The sequence below is a fragment of the Mchenga conophoros genome, linkage group LG17 (assembly GCF_057382185.1).
Source record: "Mchenga conophoros isolate Kocher_MC1m ecotype Shallow Benthic linkage group LG17, M_conophoros_male_GT1.1, whole genome shotgun sequence".
Classification (NCBI taxonomy): Eukaryota; Metazoa; Chordata; class Actinopteri; order Cichliformes; family Cichlidae; genus Mchenga; species Mchenga conophoros.
The window spans coordinates 24,348,141-24,369,942 of record NC_140542.1 but is presented as its reverse complement, the minus strand read 5'-3'; the positions used below and the strand labels follow the sequence as shown (position 1 = coordinate 24,369,942).

At 39.7% G+C, this 21,802-nt stretch overlaps 2 protein-coding genes across 3 annotated transcripts in view; one reads left to right on the top strand and one right to left on the bottom strand.

Annotated features, from left to right (window-relative positions):
• Positions 1 to 21,802, top strand: part of LOC146555524 (ankyrin repeat- and BTB/POZ domain-containing protein 3-A) — a 283,020-nt gene that overhangs the window by 150,689 nt on the left and 110,529 nt on the right. For both annotated transcript variants that reach the window (XM_085251640.1, XM_085251639.1), the window contains exon 2: positions 11,714 to 11,863. In XM_085251640.1, coding sequence (XP_085107766.1) covers positions 11,714 to 11,863 — 150 coding nt within the window. The remainder of the gene's footprint in view (positions 1 to 11,713; positions 11,864 to 21,802) is intronic.
• LOC146555527 (uncharacterized) lies at positions 17,636 to 19,137 on the bottom strand. The gene is made up of 2 exons (XM_085252773.1): positions 18,712 to 19,137; positions 17,636 to 18,678 (listed from the first exon to the last, which is right to left on the bottom strand). The coding sequence occupies exons 1-2, from the start codon at positions 19,097 to 19,099 to the stop codon at positions 17,636 to 17,638; spliced, it is 1,431 nt and encodes a 476-aa protein (XP_085108899.1). The 5' UTR covers positions 19,100 to 19,137.

Below are 21,802 nucleotides of genomic sequence, written 5' to 3'. Positions count from 1 at the left end.
GACAGTTGAAAATGACAAGGATGCAGCTGTGCATCCTCAATCATTGCTCTTCCAGCAAGCTGTCCTTCAGATGCGTTTTAAGAATTCAGATACTTTTTCTTCTCTGTTCTAATCTCTGTCACAATAAGGTTGACTACGGGGTCACGAGCAGAAGGATGGGGAAGACGAGGAAACTGACTTTCGTAATATAGCTTTACGCATGACTATCAAAGTTAGCATGTTTGCTTTAAAAGTAATTAATAAAAGCCTTTGCTGTGATTTGCAGCTCTGGTTGCGATGCAAACCTGAGCACCGCACCATCAGTTTGAGGCGGATTTTACAGAAACTTAAAAAAAGTTTACTAATTGAGAGACACATAAATTTAGCCGAGGACTGCAGAAGCACATCTCAGAATATGCAAATCTGTCTATAAACATGCAGAAAGGGTCTGTGGAGGTAAAGTCGAATGAAAAGCAGCCAGTTTGAAACAGATGAGCGCACGCTGCAGAGTTCCAAGTCGAGACATCTGTATGTGTTTTCGTATCGGATGTGCTTGTTTGCTGTGATGTATTTATGAGGATGTGAGGGCCCATGTTGTTGGCAGACATTACAGAGAGGGGGGAGATTTCACTGGAAACGAGTGTGATGGAAAACAGTGCATCATTTGACCTCTAATGAATAGATAGATGAGACGAAATGCTGATTCAATCACTGATAGGTTACACTTATAAAGACACATGGAAGTGGCCACTGCAGACTTCCTTTGATTGGTTAAAATCCAGCTTCTAACAATAGTATAGCTTTTGCAATAAACTCTCTGCAAGTGTTCAAATATTGGCCAAGAGTTACACGTGGCATAATTCAGTGGACTCCAGTAACTACCAAGAAACCCGCCGACATTTGCTTACAAGTAAAACGAGAGAATTGCAGTGGAACAGCAGGTTAAACCTTTTTGCTGCTTAAATGTTTCCAGTGTATAGGAGAAGATTTATATTCCTCTTTGATCTTCAATGAGCTCTGTTTTATAAGAACTGCAGTGCTTCCATGTCTCCCCTTTAAGGTGCAAGAGTACAAGGGTTTCCATTAAGAGCTGTGAGGAAGATAATAGTCATACTTTCTTGTAGCCTTTGTGTTGTCTGTCTGCAGAAAGCACAGGCACCCAGCACAGAAGCCAGTGAAATAAACACTTTTGAAAGGGCAATGACAGAATACGGCCTCAGCACCAAACTGAAATAATATCCATGATTTAGTGCAGCCTAATCAGTGAATGGTGAAGATCTGTCAAACTGGATTTCCACATATGCAAAGTTTAAAACGTCAATTAAGGATATGAAAATGTTTCGTTTCAAGCTAATTAAAGTTTTTAAATGAAGTTTAAGGATGCTTTATTTAATATTAATTAAACAAAATTAGTACGCTTTCAAGCTTTTTCTTTTTTTGTAGTTAAGGATATGAATTGAGAGGATTTCATTTTCAGCTCGGTATTCCCCTTGCACTGTCTAAAAAAAGCAGTTTTAACTGCTCTCCCTTGAAGGTCACCCATCCTTTTAAACCGTCTTTCTGCTGATTGGCTGCCCCTCCTAAACAACAAGATTGAACAGCAAGTGGGTGGGCCTTATGTGCCAACAGCCAGACCTGTGTGCCTGAGATGACCATCCACTGGCATCATGCAGAGCCGGGAGTAGAAAAAATGGCTGAGGTTTTGGCTTCTGCTTTTCTGCTAATTTCATAGACTTAATCACTATTTTTAAGTGATCAACAACATAAATCAACACCTGGCAACAGTGGGAAGGAAAATCTTCCTTTTAACAGGAAATAACCTTCGGCATAGTCAGGCTAAGGGCAGGGCAACCGAAGGTTCTTTGCTGTTGAAAGGGAGTTTTACCCTTTCCACTGTTGAATGTTGGGATTTTCTCTGTATTACTGTAGGTTCTTTTACCTTACAATAGAAGCCACCTCTAGCCAAATGTTGTTGTGCGTTGGCTCTATATAAAAAAAAACAGAGTTGAATTAAAAATGAAATTGAATGTGCTGCGACCGGTTGCGAGCGAGGGAAGCGAAACAAGACAAAAGAGACATCGCAGAAGAGAGAGATTGATCAGGCCAGTTAGTGATATCTCCAAATGGCCTGATCGGTCTGCTCCAGCTGCTGAAGCATAGAAATAGAACAGATAGATGTTAGATAAGTGAGTAAAGCAGCATTTAAAATTAAATTCACGACTCTCTCCCCAACTCATTTAGCTAGGCGCTACAAAATAACTTACACAACTAGCTACCCGTGTGACCAAATGGCGAGGCCTGCTTCCAAGAAGACATTGTATTTCACTCTTCAAACTGCTGAGTTATAAATCTTCACAAGCTGAAACTACATTTGAGATAAGCCATGAAGCCTGTTGCATGAAGGCACAAAAGGACTGCACACAATCTGTTTTTTTGTGCACTTTCCTTCACCGTGTGGGCTGGGTCATGGATCTGTGGGTGACATTTGCAGATAGGCAGTTAGCTCAGCCATTTAATCATTTTGACCATTTTACTGCTAATTTGGTCTGAGTCCCAAGTCCATTTATTCATTATTGATTAGAGATTAAATGTCTCTGTTGCGTAGCTGTTGGAGCACTCAGTCATCCCCCCTCTGATGAAATGCTTGTTACGTCTGTGTATTTGACTCAGGGGCTTCTGAGTTTTCTTGTGTACGTGTGCTCACCTTACAGTAAAGCAAAGTAAGCAGGAGACAAAAAAACACTCAGCCAATCGCTGGCAGCCGCCTGTTGCCATGGTAACTACCTGTTAATATTCCAGCAGAGTTTTCTCTCTGACAAGGGGAGAGCGCCACTTTCTCGCTAAGGAAAAATCGATTGGATATTCCTCCGGAAAAAAATAAGCAGGCTGCGTCAGGTGGCCGCCGCTGCAATACCTGCACGTCTGGATGTTTCACAGCTTCGACGACCTTACCGACCTTGACTTGCACCTCAGAGCAGCAGAGGCATCCGGCATGTCACAATTAGTTCTCTCAATTGTAGTTTTTCTTTGGCGTACAGTTCTCCTGAGGAGGCTCTTGAAAGGTTGGGCATTATGGAACTGAGCAATCTTTGCTCCTGAGGGTTAAAACCGTTCAGGCGGGATTTGCTGTCTGTCATATAAAAGGATGGCATTGATCACGAATCCCATTATGCCCTGGGATTGATCTCAAGCGGCCCAGACTATTGCATTTCTTCACTAAAAAGACCTTGTCTTTAACATGTGTATGTAATTAACGGCTGTATAATGAGCCATTAATTACATACACAGGAAGGCACTGGCTCATGTTGACTGTTAGTCGATGTTTCTGTTCCTTAATTATGAATATTTTCTGATTTCTGTCTTTTGCGCAGGGTCATTCTTGTTTGGACGGATAATCAGTTCTGAAGATGTCACCCTGGCGTTTAGGAAATTTTTATCGTGCAGCATTTAGAAGCAGAAAGTGGAACGATTATTAGCAATCAGCTTTCTCTGCAGCACATGTGCAGTTTTAAATGATTCAAAATAGAAGAAAAGAGGCACACAAGGCTGGCGTAGAGTTTAATGTTATATAATAATGTTTTGGGGGATATTTTTTTTGCCAAAACTGAGTAAAGTCAGCAGCAGAACTGCAGGAAGCCGTGAGGCATTGCCTGTGGCTTGGTGAGAAGACATAACAAGGATAACAAGACTTCTTTTTTTTCTTTTTTTTGAGTAATGCACAAACATAGAATGTTTTTCCCCCCCTTCATGTTACAGTGAACAAGTGTCTGGTGCAGAAAAATAGATCCAATTTAAAATGTCAAGGTGTGCTATTAAAGCTGCGGTGTTTTTCTCAGAGCTCTGTGCAAAACACTTTGTATTGTCACCTGTGAAAACGCTGTGACACGTTTCTGAAGTTGGAATGAAAGTCTCCGGGGTGCATTTTGGACTTCAGATTTTATCCCTCTGTGGATGTAGTGGATCTGGACAATTCTTCAGATTTCTGTCGGGGTTATTTGGTCCCTCTGAATCAGATTGTTGCATGTCCCTTTCAGCAGAAGGCTCACATGTGTCCCTGTTAGATCAACTAGTTTAAAAACCATGTGACCATTGCTGGAACTTTCCTTTCAGGAAGCCACGAATGAGTGATTTTATTCCTTTGTTCCCAGAAGAACAAGTGGAAAAAATGTTAGCTTGCACACTATACTGACAAAAAGAAAAAGAAAAAGAAAAGACAAACCTGTCAGGTCATGCTTCCATTCACCTCCATCAAGGTTCAGTACACATGATCTAAGGCTTAGGAACCTTCCTAGAGAGAATTGAGACTCAGTGTCTCCTGCAATGTGCTGCTTTCACGGTGAGCTCACTGCCGTCTGCAGACTGTAGCTTCATATTTAATCCACAAACATGAGAGATATTGATTCTTTCATCTTGCCTTCTAGCAACATGCTTTGCTAAAAGTCACGCTTTTCCCTTATGGCGCGATATTCAAGCTACCATGCATGCATTATGGAGGGAAAAATCTTTTGTCTTTGCAGCACTTTTTGAGCTCTTGAGGCTTGTTGACATAGTAACCACTCACAGGGCTGCTTTAGTTTTCCTGCTAATTGCTAAAAAAAACAGCCAGTCTAATCGGTCAGTATCACTCTCAAACTTCCTCTCCTTCTGTAGGGAGCCGTCCACTCTACAGGGCTCACAGAGTGGCCAATCAGGTGGGATGCATACCACGAGAGCTCAAACACAAGGCCAAATTTCTGCTCGCCTCCTCCACATTTCTTGTCTAACTTTTCCATCGAATGTAGTAAAGCTATAAAGGACATGATTATTGGTACAGTAACAAAAGCTTTGTGATCTACATTATAGTCCTACTGGGTCAACGCTATGCAGTGTCTGTGCAGGCTTTGGTTGTGTGTAGATAGATAGTCCATGTTGACACTAAAAGGGGTCTGAATTTGTCAGAATGTAGCCTCAAAACATCAGGTATTATTTTCATTGTTAATTTTTAATTAGCTTTTTTTCTTAATCTTTCTGCATTCAAATATAATGAAGAGGAAGTCTTGGTCAGGATATTCGTCAGCTACACTAGAAGTCCTAAAATATAGCCCGTTCCCCCACGAGGCAGCATACTATCCGGTGGGTGCCCAGATGTCCTGTCCAATAACTAAACTGCTTTTTCTGAAAGCAGTTAATACTCAGGTCCAACCCAGCACCACGTACAATAACAATACAGGAGCTTTCTGCATTTTGGCTCAGTGTTCCTTCAAGTGTCAACCTTTGAATGTTGTACTGGTCAGCAGCAGGAAGTCAGGTCAACACAATATGAACAAAGAGTTTTCAAAAAGGTTTCATTTGTTAAAGGTAAGTTTCCATCTCTGTAAAGGAACAAGCAGACACAGGACATACAGTACGGTGTCGTTTTTCGAAAGGTACCCAAAAACAGACAAAAATTATACAAGAATTACACAAAAAAGTAAAGAACATTAAGCAAGTGGACCTGTAAGAGGTTACCTGAACTGGATACTACTGCTAAACATCCAGACCAAAAAAGTTATTAATAATTTTACTAAAAAAAAAGTTGGTATCATAAATTTAGGGCCAGCATTGTCGAGACCAATACCAATACCATACTAGTACTTTCAACCTATAAAGGGAGCTTATGTAGGGGAGAGCAGTGTGTCAGGATTTATGAGATGAATCATCATCAATTTGCAAATTTGAACTCTCGTCCAATCTCAGTATCAGCGGTATTGATACCATCGATATTTGGGTCGATCCAGCCATCTCTACTCGGCATCCTCTTTTATCAGTTCAGTTAGGGGCTGAAATAACAGACAAGCAACTCAAAAATAATCATTTAGATAATTAGTTACAATAATCATTTACTAACTAATCATTTTGAGTGCTACTTAAGCAAGTTGACTTGAATGTGATAACCATGTGGGAGAATAAGACCTCGATGTCTGACGTTTGTGAGTGTCCATGCATGGTGGTGGTTGTGGAAATGAATATCACATTCCCACTGAGGAAGATGGGTTTAGATACTGTATCCTGCTATGTGACGTGACTCTGCCATCACACAAAATTTGAACATGATATCTTCAACTGCGGATGCTAGAATGCTAACAGGCAGACAAACGAACAATACCAATAATGCAAACATTTCAAAATGTATACTCTTGTTCAAGTGCTGTAAATGTTTGTACTCTGAGGCTATCTGGGTCGAATTCAATCCATATCTGTTGAGGTGGACTTTAGATCCACCGGTGCGGGTCGAGGAAAAGAATGATTTTCATGGTATATTGAAGCTGTACGTGCCATGTCTGTGTGTATTTTTCGTGAAACACTGGTGACTGAACTCTATGTTCAAAGTGTCTGAGTCTGTGTTTCCATCACATTTGCCCGGCTTCCCATAGAGACAGACACCTGCTGGTCTTTGAAGGATCATGGGTGGAAACAAGAAGGTTCCTGGGGACGTTTCTGTATGGAGCTTGAATGTTTGACTAAATCTTTAGGGTTGGTCACTTCCTCCCACAGTCCGAAGTATACATTAGTTTAATTTTCTTTTTTTTGTTTCTCTTTGTAGTGCTGTGGAGGTCATAAACGTGTAGCTTGACAGATGTTTTGACTTGATTACACACATTTTGTGTGTGTGTGTGTGTGTGTGTGTGTGTGTGTGTGTGTGTGTGTGTGTGTGTGTGTGTGTGTGTGTGTGTGTAATCACATAATATGATACCCCCATATACCAGTATCATTCACTAAGTGTTGCCAGTAGGAACAAAGGCAGAAGAATTTTAATCATAGTTTTAAGTTTGACCTTATTTGACCTTGAAGAAAAGGTCATAGGTCCAAAGTACCATGATTTTTAGAATCCCCATAGATTATTCTCTATATGTCTATATGTTCTCAATAAAAGCATGGTATTAAGAAACTCAGTCTTAAAAGCTACTGTATATATAGTGTCAGTGCTACTTTGACCTTCAGATAAGTCTATTAACCTTTAAGGAGAGGTCAGACGTCACATGTGAGATGATATTTTAAAAAACAACACGTGGCACACAAGAATTATAGTTTCTAAGTAATATGCATCCATGCAAATGCTATAAAAACACTGATAACTATAAATATTAGTTAGTATAGTAGTAAAAGTAATATTAGTTAAAGCAGAATAATAACAATTGTGCAGAATCTTTATTAATTGCTTTGTTCTAGACAATACCTTTTATTTTTTTGCTTGTTATTGAAGCCTGTTTCATTGCCACACTGTCAGCTGTTGTATGTGTTCTAAGCTCAATATTCTCTATATTATTTATGAGAACTTATTTTATTTATGAGGAGCAGTGGTATTTTCACGGGAATGACTGAGGGGATTTCGGTGCACCACATGGAGCTTTAAACTAGTCCCGTCGCCGTGACCCAGCATCCTTTTCATCTGCTCATCGGGCACGTGAAGATATATATATATATATATATATATATATATATATATATATATATATATATATATATATATATATATATATATATATATATGTATATATATATATATATATATATATATGTATATATATATATATATATATATATATATATATATATATATGTATATATATATATATATATATATACATATATATATGTATATATATATATATGTATATATATACATATATATATGTATATATATATATATGTATATATATACATATATATGTGTATGTATATATATATATATATATATATACATACACATATATATATATATATATATATGTATATATATATATATATGTGTATGTGTATATATATATATATATATATATATATGTGTATATATATATGTATATATATGTATATATATATACATATATATACACATATATATACATATATATATACATATATATATATATACATATGTATATATATATATATGTATATATATGTGTGTATATATATATATATGTATATATATATATATACTTATATAATTGCCTCAGAGGTCACAGAACGACGTGGTTGATGTGACATGGAAATGTTGTTTGTCATTTTTTAATCACAAACTTGTGTCAGCGTTCCCTCTTCCCTTCATCCTCTTCCCTGTTCCTCGCCTCCGAGGGGCCAGGCTGCCTTCTTTCTCACCTCTGATGTTTATTACACAAACATCACCCAGGATCAAATATTCCTACTTTTTTTTCCTATCTGGAGAAGCCAAGTGTTAGTGAGAGATAACATGTAGAGTGAGTGGGAGGTGGGGAAAGAGAGCGCTGCAGACTTGTTTATATGTCTTGATCTGACAGGATGAATAATTCAGCAAAGGACTCCCTGGCACCCCGGTAATATTATTAAAAGAATAGTTTGGGCAGTGGTGGGGGTGAAGTGAAAATGAAGATGGGAAGCCTTGATTACAGAGGGCACTGTGAATTATTCAAACCTATACCTCCACCTAAAAACACACACAAGTGCAAAATCTGCAGCTCAGGAAGCCATGAATGTCAATATGTTTTTTTCAAGAGATTTCCCTGCTTCAATCTGGGACAGGAGTAGGACAGACAGCTTCTCTCTTCCGAAAAGCCTGAGGAATCCCTGCTTTTCTGTAGTTTTTATGCCACTTTTATTCAACTGATATGTTGTTTACTCTGCAGTTTCACAGACCTTTATAAAAGCCATCCCTCTTGATCCATGTCTTCTGCTTAGAAAAACATTCGTTAGTTTCAGTCTAGAGATACAAATTCAGTCATGTGTTTATCATCTTCATGGAGCAGACTTTAAGCTGCTTTAGTCAGTGGTTTTACTTTCCCAATTGGTGGTTCATTGTATGTAAAAGTCATTTTAGTGGCACGTCCATCTGTGCAGTTCCTTGAGGCTCCATGAAATCTCTTACCCTCTTTTATCTGATCATTTGAGATTGAAGGCAACGTTATAGTGCAACCCTGTTTTCAACAAAGCTGAAATGCACGGAAAATGTAGATTAAAACAGAATTCAATGATGTGCAAATGGTAAAAGGACAGAATATTACTTGAAATGAAGCACCACGTGGCAGCATCATCCAGAAAGCTGGAACAGGAGCATGTTTACCACTGTGTTGCATCACCTCTTATTAAAAAAAAAACCAACTTTACAAGTTTAGAAAGTGAGGAGAACAATTGCTGTACCTTTGAAAGAATGTAAGAATGTTTTAAAATGTTTTACTTCAAGCTTTTTGTCTCATAATGCACCCATGGGTGAAGGGTATGGATTGCAGACAGAGTGCACAGACTGCTTTATTACAGAGCTGTGCTCTTGTTGTAATAGGTGATTAAGGTTTAGCATTAGCTTGCTTAAATCAGCAGGATCTTACCTGAGCAAGATGCCTTCAGGAATGTGAAAGTTAACCATACCATGTGCACTTAAACGCTGTATGCTGTCATAATGTCATGGATGCTGTTTTTCTGGTGTGCACTTATAATAAGCTAGATGCTAATCTTGTCTTTTTCTTTATATGGTAGCGTTTTAACTGAAGTTCACTGGACACTTTATTAGGTTGAGCTCCAGCCTTGACCAGACTGGAGCACCTAATGCCACCAGAACAGCTTTGACTCTTTGTGACGTTGGAAACATTCTTCAGAGATTTTGCTCCATATTTATACAGTTATTCCAGATTTTTCAGCTACACATCCATGATGCAATTCTTCCATTCGACCACATCCCAAAGATGGACTGTTGGGTTGAGATCTGGTGACTGTGGAAAGCAGTGAACCAGTAGAAAAACTGGTCTGAAATACTCAATTCAAAATCTTCCCCACTCTGTTTGGTGTTAACTTCAGCAGGTTGCCTTAACTGTGTCTACATGCCTAAATGCACTGAGTTGCTGTCATGTGATTGGCTGTTTAGATGTTTGTGTTAACAAGCAGTTAAAGGGGTGCACATAGAAGGCCCAATTGTCTACTTCTTCAGTAATTGTTTCGGTCGTTCCAAACAAGAAACAGCACCGATCGCACATCTCGTCCCAACTCTCACCAATTATAAATCATTTCCATTAGCTCTGTAATAAACACCCATTAGTTAACAAGTCTACAGCAACTTAAAATATAAAATCTCATGTTTAATTTTATGCCAAAGGTAATTTTATGCCAAATGTTGACACTACATTAGGATCCACTATACAAGAGAGTGACTTGGCTGTGTTATGTACTACCCAACCACATCTGAAGGAAAAAGTGTGTGGCCAAACTAACAGGCAGGGTGAAATCTGCTTTCAGAGCTCCTCTGGTGCCACCCCTCTGTCTCAGTAATCTCTTTGCATGAAATTTGTGGCTTTTCCCAAAGTCATGAATTTTACAAATGAGGTCCACCGTTTCAGACAACCGTTCCCCTTAAGTTATTCACAGTGGTATACACAACAAATAAATGACTGTTAGGGTGACAGTTGTGGATAAAATACAATTATAAATGCTTCAAAGAGCAGTGAGTTAAATATCTGCACTCATAGAAAATGATCTCAAACACTTAAAACTGTGAACACCATATGTACTAACAAACCATTTTAAAGAGCTTTTAAATGAGCTAAGTGTGAAGCAGCTGCTAACTACACCTCACCATATAGCCAGCTTTCAGCAAATCATTCATTTTAGAGGAGTCTTTCATTTCTTTGGATTATAGAAATTCTTTATTGCTGCAGATCCGGCCACGCTTTTTTGTTTTAACATTGAGGATTTCCATTCGAGACACACCCTAATACCAGCTGCTCCATTAATACTGCTCAGTGGTTAAAACAGCAATGGAAAAAGCTATTAGGAAAAAAATCATGTAGACCTCCCCGGAAAGGCTGTGGGAAGAAAAAGGAGCAGGACTGGGACTGGGGAATACTGGAATTCTTGGGTTGGACACTGTGGGAAGAGGTGATGGTGGGAGGAATCTGAGTCTGGAGAGGTCTTTTCTGTACAGGGAAAACTAAAGAAAGCTCGTGAACTTGGTGCACTGTGTCCACTGTGCGAGGGTTTTTTTCTCTTAGCTGCCGGCATCAAACATAGACAAATTGTCCACATTCCTCCATGTTGTAATTACTGTTCTTTGAAAAATGGCATATCCCACTGTGCTGTGTCATTAGGATTAGCACCCGGCGTGGTGTTGCTTTCCATTCTATTGTAGCAGAAAACTCAATATCCAATCTGTCACAAGCCATTCTTTGCAGCTACACAATGCCTGGCTGCAATAACAGCTCCTAAATGGATTAATTCTTGCTAGCGAGCGTAATCTGCTACCATTTGTTTTCAGCAGAAAAAAAAAAAGAAACACACCTGAGATCACGACAAGGTGATTTAGATGTGAATACTTGAAGAAACAAATGTGGCTAACAGACGATTCAGTTCAATTAGAGTTTGAAGGTTGAGGTAAAAACAAGAAAGCTTTGTGAGCTGTGAGGTTTTCAATGCAAATAAGAAGAATCATCACGTACAGTATGCCATTAACCCGTGACTCTGTCCCCATGTTTAATCATTTAGACAAATGTTTGCTCTCTGGCTGCAACATGAAAGTGGTTTTAATCGCACAGCTTCCCAGTTCTGTGCAGAATATTTATCTCAAAGTGCTGATTTGCATTTCTGCTGCTCCTCTTGTCTTTCTCTAGAGTTTGCATTCCCCTGTTACTTCTTGTCTGTGATAAATCTGGCATCAGCAGAAAGCTGATGGGAAAATTACCAGAAGAAGAAGAAGATGTATGAGTTGTTGTTTTGCCATTTTTTTTAAAATTTCCTTTGTTTTCTGTGCCGTCTCCAGGTGTGCTGAGCCTCCCAGAGAGTCTGAACCTGCACAGGGACCAGCAACGCTCGGGGAGGGGCAGTGAAGGTCACGGGTACACCCAAGCCGAGCTCCGGACCCTGGAGCAGTCCCTGCTCGCGACCCGAGTGGGAAGCATTGCGGAGCTGAGTGAGTGTGGTATTTTTTTATACACAGAACAAACAGTGAGAGCACACTCAGCAGAGTTCTAACCAGGTGGGAAAGAAGGTTTCACTAGTCTCGCATTATGAAAATCTCAGGATTTTACTTATACCTAAAAGTCTGCTCACAAGACAATTGAAATGCATCTACAGTTCCAGAAGAAATTGGGACTGACAAGGGTCTTTTAGATACTGTGCTGTCAGGCGAAATAAATATTTTCATTAGAAAAGTTATTTTTTAAATGTGTGACTTTATAATTCTCTCGTGTTATTTTGGAGGAATTCTGGCCCACTATTCTTTACACTGCCTCAGTTCATTGAGGTCTGCAGGCATTCATCATGCAGCTTTCTTAATGTCTCTCCACAGCATTTAAGTCGGGTTGAGGTCTGGACCCAAAGTGTTGCAGTGGCCCAGTTAGATTCTGTTCTTTTGCAGCCATTCTATTGTAGATTTATTTCTTTGTTGGGGATCATTGTCCCGTTGCATGACCCAGTTTCGGCCAAGCTTTAGCTGTCAAACAGATGGCCTCACATTTGACTCTGGAATACTTTGGTATACAGAGGAGTTCATGGATGACTCACTGGCTGCATGATGCCCAGGTCCTGTGGCCAAATTTGGTTCTCGTCTGTCCAAGGACGTTGTTCGAAGACTCTTAAAGTTTATTCAGATGGAAATTTGCAAACCCTAGCTGTGCTGCCATATTCTTTTTAGACAGAAGAGGCTTTCCTTTGCAGTCCTCCAAAGCAGCTATGCTTGTTCAGTCTTTTTATAACAGCACTGTCAAGAACTTTAAATTTTATCACGCAAAATGAGTCTGAGAAGCAGCTCTTGGGTTTTCTGCAGTTTCTCTGAGCATTGCATAGTCTGACCTTGGGGTGAATTTGCTGGGACAGCCACTCCTGGGAAGACTGTTAAAACACAACTGTGTTAAGACACAGCTGAATCATCCAGACCTGCAAACTGGCAAAAGCCTGGCTGTTACTTACCCTCTTATTTTGCGGTAGATGTGGGTCAAGGGGTAGAACAGGGTACCTACTAATCAGAAGGTTGGTGGTTTAATCCCTGGCTCAATGCCAAAGCATCTTTGGGCAAGACACTAAACCCCAAGATGTGTGAATGACAGATAGAAAGCATTTAGACAGAAACAAAGTGCTTAAGTGGATGACATATGTTGTATAAAGTGCTTTGAGTGCTCAGGTATAGTAGAAATGGACAGTAAAGATGTACTTAGTTTATGACAGGACTCCAGAGATTCCTGTCAAAACTCTTTTCACATGTCTGTAGATCAACTGCTCTGAAATTGAAAAGAAGCAAGTCTTGCAAGATGTTGGTATTCAGCTATTTTGACCTCTACTGGAGAAACACAAATATGTGCTGGACGCTCTAAAAAGTGTTTGTCCAGAATTTTGCTGGAGAAATGCAGGCGATTTCTCATTTGTCTTTCTGCACTGGACTGCAGAATCACGGAGCTTTGAGCACTTTACACAAGCTGTAGCTCGGACTTAGTAGGTCTCACACTGTTAGAAGATACAGGCGGCAACGGGCTGTGTGCAAGATAAGTCAGAATAAACATAAAATATATGCTCATTGATCTCGTAGCTATAAAATTTTTATATGAAATTCTATAAATCACACATGCCTGCAGTAGGTTAGAGTTAAATCTTTTGAAGGTTTTCTCTACTTCTGTTTAAATTCTGTAGATTTAATTCTTCTATTGATTGTAAAATCGACATTAAATACTCAAATTTAAAGAAACTGAATACTGACTTATAATACTGTTGCACAGACACTATGTGTAAATCCTCTAAGTCCAGCATGCAGCATATTATAAATGTTGCAGTAATTGTTGAGCACATTAAAACCGATCTCTCAGGGACTTCCATCTGTGTCCATCTGCTAAATAGGCCCATTAGCGTGAAGGAATGCGATCTCGCTGTCCCTGTGGGCTGTCACGGTGGTCTGAGGTCGCCCGGCATTATGCTGCTGTCCCTTCACCGCTCACCTCATCCACCTCTCCACCCTCGCTTCCCCCTGTGACACGCTGCAGCCAGTTACTGTTTGATTACAGCTGTTCTAGCACCTGTTTATGAGTTTCCCCCCTCCGGAAACCTTTAAATCCAAGGTCACAGCCTCCGAGGCTTTTAACCTCAACTTGAAAGGAAGAGCTCCACCTTTAACTCCGGCACCTCCCCTGCCTCCTCCCCCGTCCTCGTCCATTTCACAGTCTCATATTAGATCATCCTGTCCCCCGCAGACGTTTGCACAATGTGATGCTGTATGTTTGTGTCCCGGGCGAGCGTTTGCTTCGACCCCCGCAGCACATTAAAAACAGTAAGTCACCGCGCAGCAGCGCTTCACACAGGAATTCAAGGTCTTGTTTTCAGCCTGGAGGCAGTTTGTAAAACATGCCGTCCTTCATCATCACCATAATCATCATCTATACTGGGATACAATCGACACAAGAGAAGAAAATGTTCTTCAGCTTGTTATAATAACACAAAAGTAATCCACTCTTCTACCACTGTAAGGGTTGTTTTTCAAACCGGCCTTGTTTGACCTTTTAGTTTACTTTCTCCCAGCACTTGTCTGACCTTTGGCTTTGTCAGGAAACAGCACCATTAATATGTATAACTACTACTGTTCAATAGTCACCGAGTGGTGGCATGCGGGTGGAGAGGACCCATATGAAGTCTGCAGGAAACTAAGAGGAGGACAAAAACAGGCCAAGGTCCAAAAACACTCCAAAAAGCAATAAAGTACTTGCAAAAACATGCTTACTAAAATAAGAAACAGAGAAGACTGTGAGTATACATAGATAATAAAGTAGGAATTCAGAAGGGAACAAACTAGGAAATGACTTGATTGCTTGACCAAAGAGAGAGAGAAGGAAGGGAAGAATAAGCTTATCATCTGATCAGGAACCATCATGATCTGTCATGATCTTTGATCTAAAACTTTACTCTCTCAGCAGTCTTAGGTTGTTTTTGGTTTTTTTAATTGTCCCCTTGTTGTCTGTGTCTCGCTCTAGTAATCTGTGTACCTTGTTATGTGTACTTCCTGCCTTATTCTGAAGAGGTACTTTACTCTCTACGAACCTGTGTTGTATTATTGTTATCTTTGGACTTGTCCCACTCTTGTTTCCCCCTCATTAGTGTCACATGTGTTTACTTGGTAACCCTGATTGTTTGTTATGTTGCCCTCCTGTCCTGCCTGTCTCTTGCTTGCTTGTGAATTACTGATAACTTTTGTTTGCTCTTATAATTGTTGGGGTTCTGATGACTTTTTGGATTTGACTTGCTAAACTCAGGAGCTTCTTTTGTTGCCATTATCCAGAGGTGGGACCAAGTCATTGTTTTGCAAGTCTCAAGTAAGTCTCAAGTCTTTATCCTCAAGTCTCAAGTCAAGTCTCAAGTAATGTCAGGCAAGTCAGAGTCGAGTCTCAAGTCACTGGTGTAAAAGTCCAAGTAAAGTCACAAGTCTGAAATTTTGAATTTCAAGTCCTTTCGAGTCTTTAAAATAAAACGAAAAAATAATGTTGCAGTTATATGCTAAATGTAAATATTAGACCATGTAATTTTTAAATCTGTGTTTTTCTCAACACATGACAAAATAGTGAACTTAGAAAATATACACAAATTGTGAAATTGCACCTCTTTAAAATGCAGCTCAATTAAACCTAGCTCCAAGAATAATTTTCACCGACAGTTCTGAGATAAGCTGCATGTTATTCTTGGATGCGCTTGTAGGACCGGCTTTAAAATCGCATGACAAAAATATCATACACATTAAAAAAAACTGCATCACCAACGTAGCCTGGACAACATTTGCTAGTTAGATGAAGTCAGCTATCTCATCGTAGCATATTTATATGCATATTTATAATCATACGGTTCTTGGAGTGAGTGCACACACTCATGAAGTTTAGTAACTTCAGGTCACTGCAACAAGCCCAGGTACAGTTTACCGACGGATGGGTGCAGGACCTTGAAATGCACCGTGTAGAACGAAAGACCATCGTACGTATCATAAGTTTACCAGTCTCACAAATCGTCGTCATAAATACACATTCCTTAACCGTTTATTAATATAACCTTTGAGCTCAACGGTAATTAATTAGTAGTGGAAATAATTTCTGGTACGCGTTACAGAAATGTAGCAGTGACAATAATACTGTATGCTGTAATCGTACTGGGCAATTAGTGATACAAAACAACTGTTTTATCCTGTGAATAAAAGTATGTTTTTGTCAATGTACCATAATAACAGAAGCGAAACACAATATTGTGTCAGGACAATTCACTATTTATGCACAATAAACAAAGGAGCATAGCGCGACAATTTCTGTTCAGCGTCAGACTTGCTTGTAACCTATATCACCAATTATGTTATGAAAATGACGCATTAACTACAACAGAAGACTGACCTTTGTGGAAATGCTTGGAGCAGACTAACATGTGAGCTGGAGTGTTCTGGGACGTTATATTTGCTCTTTGAATGGCTGCGATCCAGGCCATCCGTCGCCTCTTTGTTACTTCGAAAACATGGCTCGAACAATTTCTCTTCAACGACGTAATCCGATAACAACCGATTTCTTTACCCGTCGGCTTCCCGTGGCTGTCATGTGACCGGCTATTGCAGTTAATAATACAACGGCTTCTTGCCATTTTTTGTGTTTCTTTTTATCGCTGTATAACTGATTTCAATTAAAAGCCTGCGTGCGCTAGTACCTCTTGCCACGAGTTCCCAGAATCCTTTGTGGTTCTACCCCAGAATGACATCACATTTTCAATCTCTATATGCATGTTACATTTTATATTTGGGGTGAAATATCAAGTCTTTTCAAGTAAACCGGTTCAAGTCCAATTCAAGTCCCAGGTCATTGGTGTAAAAGTCTAAGTCAAGTCACAAGTCTTACAACATTTTTTCAAGTCAAGTCTAAAGTCATAAAATTAATGACTCGAGTCTGACTCGAGTCCAAGTCATGTGACTCGAGTCCACACCTCTGATAGAAGCCACTAGAAACAAACTATTCCAGCCTAATTGATGACATTTATGGCATTTGTTTTCTGTGCTGACTGATATGCTGCTCAGTGCTTTGCTGCCTGCTTTTAAATCAGATGTCACTCTGAACATAAACACAAGCTACATGTGATGTCTCTGATGTGTATCTGTTTCTACCCGTGCTGATGCTAGCATGACTAAAGCTAGCCAAGCAGCAGTAAATATGTGAAGTAAGGCAGAAGGATATACTCATCAAACAAACAGGATCATAAGAATATAAAACCACGAGCACTACAAATGTAACAGAAATATGTTGACATAAAATGGCATGTTATTTGAAATCTACACGAAACAATGACACAACTACTTTTTTTCAATTTTTTCAATTTATTTATTTTTTACCAATTGTCCAAATTAGTCTGTGATTGGCCTTAGTGTGACAGAAATCATATTTATATACAACTAAATATGACTCAGCAAACATGTTTTAAATGGATGATTCCTCACTTGATGACGAATGATCCATTTCCATATTTGCTGAGTCTTAAATTTGATGTCAGTGAACTTTTCAGTGGTTGGTGTTAAAAAAAGCCCCCAAATCCCCTATGAGCAAGCACTTGGCGACAGTGGAGAGGAAAAACTCCCTCTTAATAGGGAGAAACCTCTGACAGAACCGGGCTCAGGAAGGGGTGGCCTTCTGTCTTGACCGAGAGGGGTTCAAATGTTCACTGACAATTTAGTTGTATATAAATATGATTTTTAGGACTTGATGTTGACACCAATTATGTGAAATTGGGGACGCGCACAGTTCCGCTTCTTCTTGTTCTTCTTCTTCCTTGGCGGAATCTCTGGCAGGCTCTTGACTTCAGTCTTGAGTTCAGCCACCTTGACATTGAGCATTTTCTGTTTGTCTTGTACACTTTGCAAAGATTCCTGTACAGAAAATGCAGCTGACTCTTCTTTTTCTATCTTCTGTTGTTCTGTGGTGTCTTTTTCTTTCTGAGGCTCCTGCAGAGACCTTGCAGTGGATGGCAGTGAGTCCTCTTTTCCCATCTTCTCCTGTTCTCCAGTCTCGTTTTCTTTCGGAAGCTCAAATTTGTGCATTTCATTTGCAGCAGTGGAATTTTGTTCTTTGTGCTGCTGTGGGATTTTAAGTGAGGAAGCTTTGGCCCCTTTCAGCTCTCGCTCCAGAGACTCTAGCTTCAAATCATGAAGGGCCTTGTTGGGGCAGAGCTGGGATTTCAGGTCACTGATTTCCAGGTTGAGTGTCTCCTGCTCCTGCCTATGTTTAACGGCCTGCTCTTCAAGCTGATTTTGAGCTGCTAGGAGCTGTTTCTGGAGCATCTCAATCTGCTCTTGCTGAATCCTACATTTGAGCTCAAATTCAGCCTCCTTAGAGGACTTCAGTCCTACAGAGTCAGTGTGTGAAGCCTCTGTGGTTGGAGTGGCAGACTCCACACACTGCTCTGTGGTAGGGTGGCTGATTTGGTCCTGCAGGGTAGCAATCACCTCATCCAATATGACCATAGCTTCATTGTCACTCACGAGAGTGTCTGTCTCACTGATGTCATAGGTCTTATTACTAGAAGCCTCTTCCAGCTGCTCTATGAGGCCTTTGATCGTTTCCTCGTGATTTCGCTCGTTCTCGTTAATTTCTTCACGAAGTTTGTTCACCTGAAACTGGTGATAAGAGGCCCTCTTGTTTGCACCTACCATTTTACAGTAAAGGTCGTTCTGATGGTATTGGGAGGCTTCCAGTTGGTGTCTGAGAGCAGCAATCTCGTGCCAGGGATTAAACGGGGGTCTAAATGTGGGAATGGGTTGATATTGCCAAGTCCCTCCATTAGGCACAGGGTTTGGTCTGCTGGGGTTCTTCCCATTTCTCTCTCTCTCCATGTCCTCCTTTGCATTTGAAATGGGGAGGGATTCAGCCTTTTCTTTTTCAGGAGTGGCTCCAGTGTTTTTTTGCATTTCTTCATTTTTCGGGTTTGCTCCATCACCCGTGCTGTTTTGAGCTTCAAGAAGAGCCCGGGCATATGCCCGAGTAATTGCTCTTCTTGGTTCTTCAGCCACTCTTTTCTGTTTTTGCATTTTTTGTTTCTTTGGTTTCACAACCGTTTCCTTTGGTGGTTGTGCCACAGGAGACTTTTTAGTATTTGGTTGTGCGGCTTTATCAACCTCAGGTTTTGGTGTGATGACCATTTCTATTTTTGCTTCTGCCATTGTAGATGCGTCAGCGTGTGCGTATGCGTTTCTCTGCGTCCGCCTTGTCTTTGTTTTAACAACCAGGTTGCTTTGTGTTTCTACCATCTGAGATCCACTAAAGTCGGTTGAACGTCTCCCCTATTTATAGGGTTTTCCAGTAGAATGTGCACTGTGACATCACAGGCTGTTCCTGTGATGCGCTGTTCCTTTGAAGTGCCATGATTGGAACAATTCAAAATAAAATGCCCACAAACCTAATGTAAAGGAAAGGCTTTTATTTTGTAGCACATACTGAATTAACACTATAAAAGCTACTCTACAGGAATTGCAGTAAAAAATAAAACAAAAGCAAAATATGTTTTTTAAATGGTTGTTAAAAAAACTAACCAAAGTAGAAGACAACTGTTTAGTGGAAAGTAGTCGACATTCTAGAGATTCTCAGGCATAATAACTTCTTTCATAATTTAAACAAGGACAGGTAGAAAACGTTCATATTTAGTGAAAGATATTTATTAACATTATCCAATGAGAGTTACTGAATGTCTGTAGGCAGTGAGATCTTGGTGGTTGATGAGGCTACAGAATGTCATCTATGTTTTGTTTTAAATTCAGTTTCAATGCTGAATCTAAGAAACAACAGACTGCAGAGGGAGACTTTAATAGAGGTTTACTAACTCTTACTATCATATACATTGTGGAAAAATCTGTCTTTATTTAGCATAATATATTTGTTATAAGCACTAAATATGTTTTATGATTAACTGATGAACACTAACGTACCAAGCTGAAAATTCTGCTCACCAGTCAGCAGCTTATATTCACAAAAAACGGATAAATCTGCGATCCATGCAACTCTAACCAGCAGAGGTGGGACCAAGTCATTGTTTTGCAAGTCTCAAGTAAGTCTCAAGTCTTTATCCTCAAGTCAAGTCTCAAGTAATGTCAGGCAAGTCAGAGTCGAGTCTCAAGTCACTGGTGTAAAAGTCCAAGTAAAGTCACAAGTCTGAAATTTTGAATTTCAAGTCCTTTCGAGTCTTTAAAAAAAAAACGAAAAAAGAATGTTGCAGTTATGCTAAATGTAAATATTAGACCATGTAATTTTTAAATCTGTGTTTTTCTCAACACATGACAAAATAGTGAACTTGGAAAATATACACAAATTGTGAAATTGCACCTCTTTAAAATGCAGCTCAATTAAACCTAGCTCCAAGAATAATTTTCACTGACAGTTCTGAGATAAGCCGCATGTTATTCTTGGATGCGCTTGTAGGACCGGCTTTAAAATCGCATGACAAAAATATCATACACATTAAAAAAAACTGCATCACCAACGTAGCCTGGACAACATTTGCTAGTTAGATGAAGTCAGCTATCTCATCGTAGCATATTTATATGCATATTTATAATCATACGGTTCTTGGAGTGAGTGCACACACTCATGAAGTTTAGTAACTTCAGGTCACTGCAACAAGCCCAGGTACAGTTTACCGACGGATGGGTGCAGGACCTTGAAATGCACCGTGTAGAACGAAAGACCATCGTACGTATCATAAGTTTACCAGTCTCACAAATCGTCGTCATAAATACACATTCCTTAACCGTTTATTAATATAACCTTTGAGCTCAACGGTAATTAATTAGTAGTGGAAATAATTTCTGGTACGCGTTACAGAAATGTAGCAGTGACAATAATACTGTATGCTGTAATCGTACTGGGCAATTAGTGATACAAAACAACAGTTTTACCCTGTGAATAAAAGTATATGTTTTTGTCAATGTACCATAATAACAGAAGCGAAACACAATATTGTGTCAGGACAATTCACTATTTATGCACAATAAACAAAGGAGCATAGCGCGACAATTTCTGTTCAGCGTCAGACTTGCTTGTAACCTATATCACCAATTATGTTATGAAAATGACGCATTAACTACAACAGAAGACTGACCTTTGTGGAAATGCTTGGAGCAGACTAACATGTGAGCTGGAGTGTTCTGGGACGTTATATTTGCTCTTTGAATGGCTGCGATCCAGGCCATCCGTCGCCTCTTTGTTACTTCGGAAACATGGCTCGAACAATTTCTCTTCAACGACGTAATCCGATAACAACCGATTTCTTTACCCGTCGGCTTCCCGTGGCTGTCATGCGACCGGCTATTGCAGTTAATAATACAACAGCTTCTTGACATTTTTGTGTTTCTTTTTATCGCTGTATAACTGATTTCAATTAAAAGCCTGCGTGCGCTAGTACCTCTTGCCACGAGTTCCCAGAATCCTTTGTGGTTCTACCCCAGAATGACATCACATTTTCTCTATATGCATGTTACATTTTATATTTGGGGTGAAATATCAAGTCTTTTCAAGTAAACCGGTTCAAGTCCAATTCAAGTCCCAGGTCATTGGTGTAAAAGTCTAAGTCAAGTCACAAGTCTTACAACATTTTTTCAAGTCAAGTCTAAAGTCATAAAATTAATGACTCGAGTCTGACTCGAGTCCAAGTCATGTGACTCGAGTCCACACCTCTGATAGAAGCCACTAGAAACAAACTATTCCAGCCTAATTGATGACATTTATGGCATTTGTTTTCTGTGCTGACTGATATGCTGCTCAGTGCTTTGCTGCCTGCTTTTAAATCAGATGTCACTCTGAACATAAACACAAGCTACATGTGATGTCTCTGATGTGTATCTGTTTCTACCCGTGCTGATGCTAGCATGACT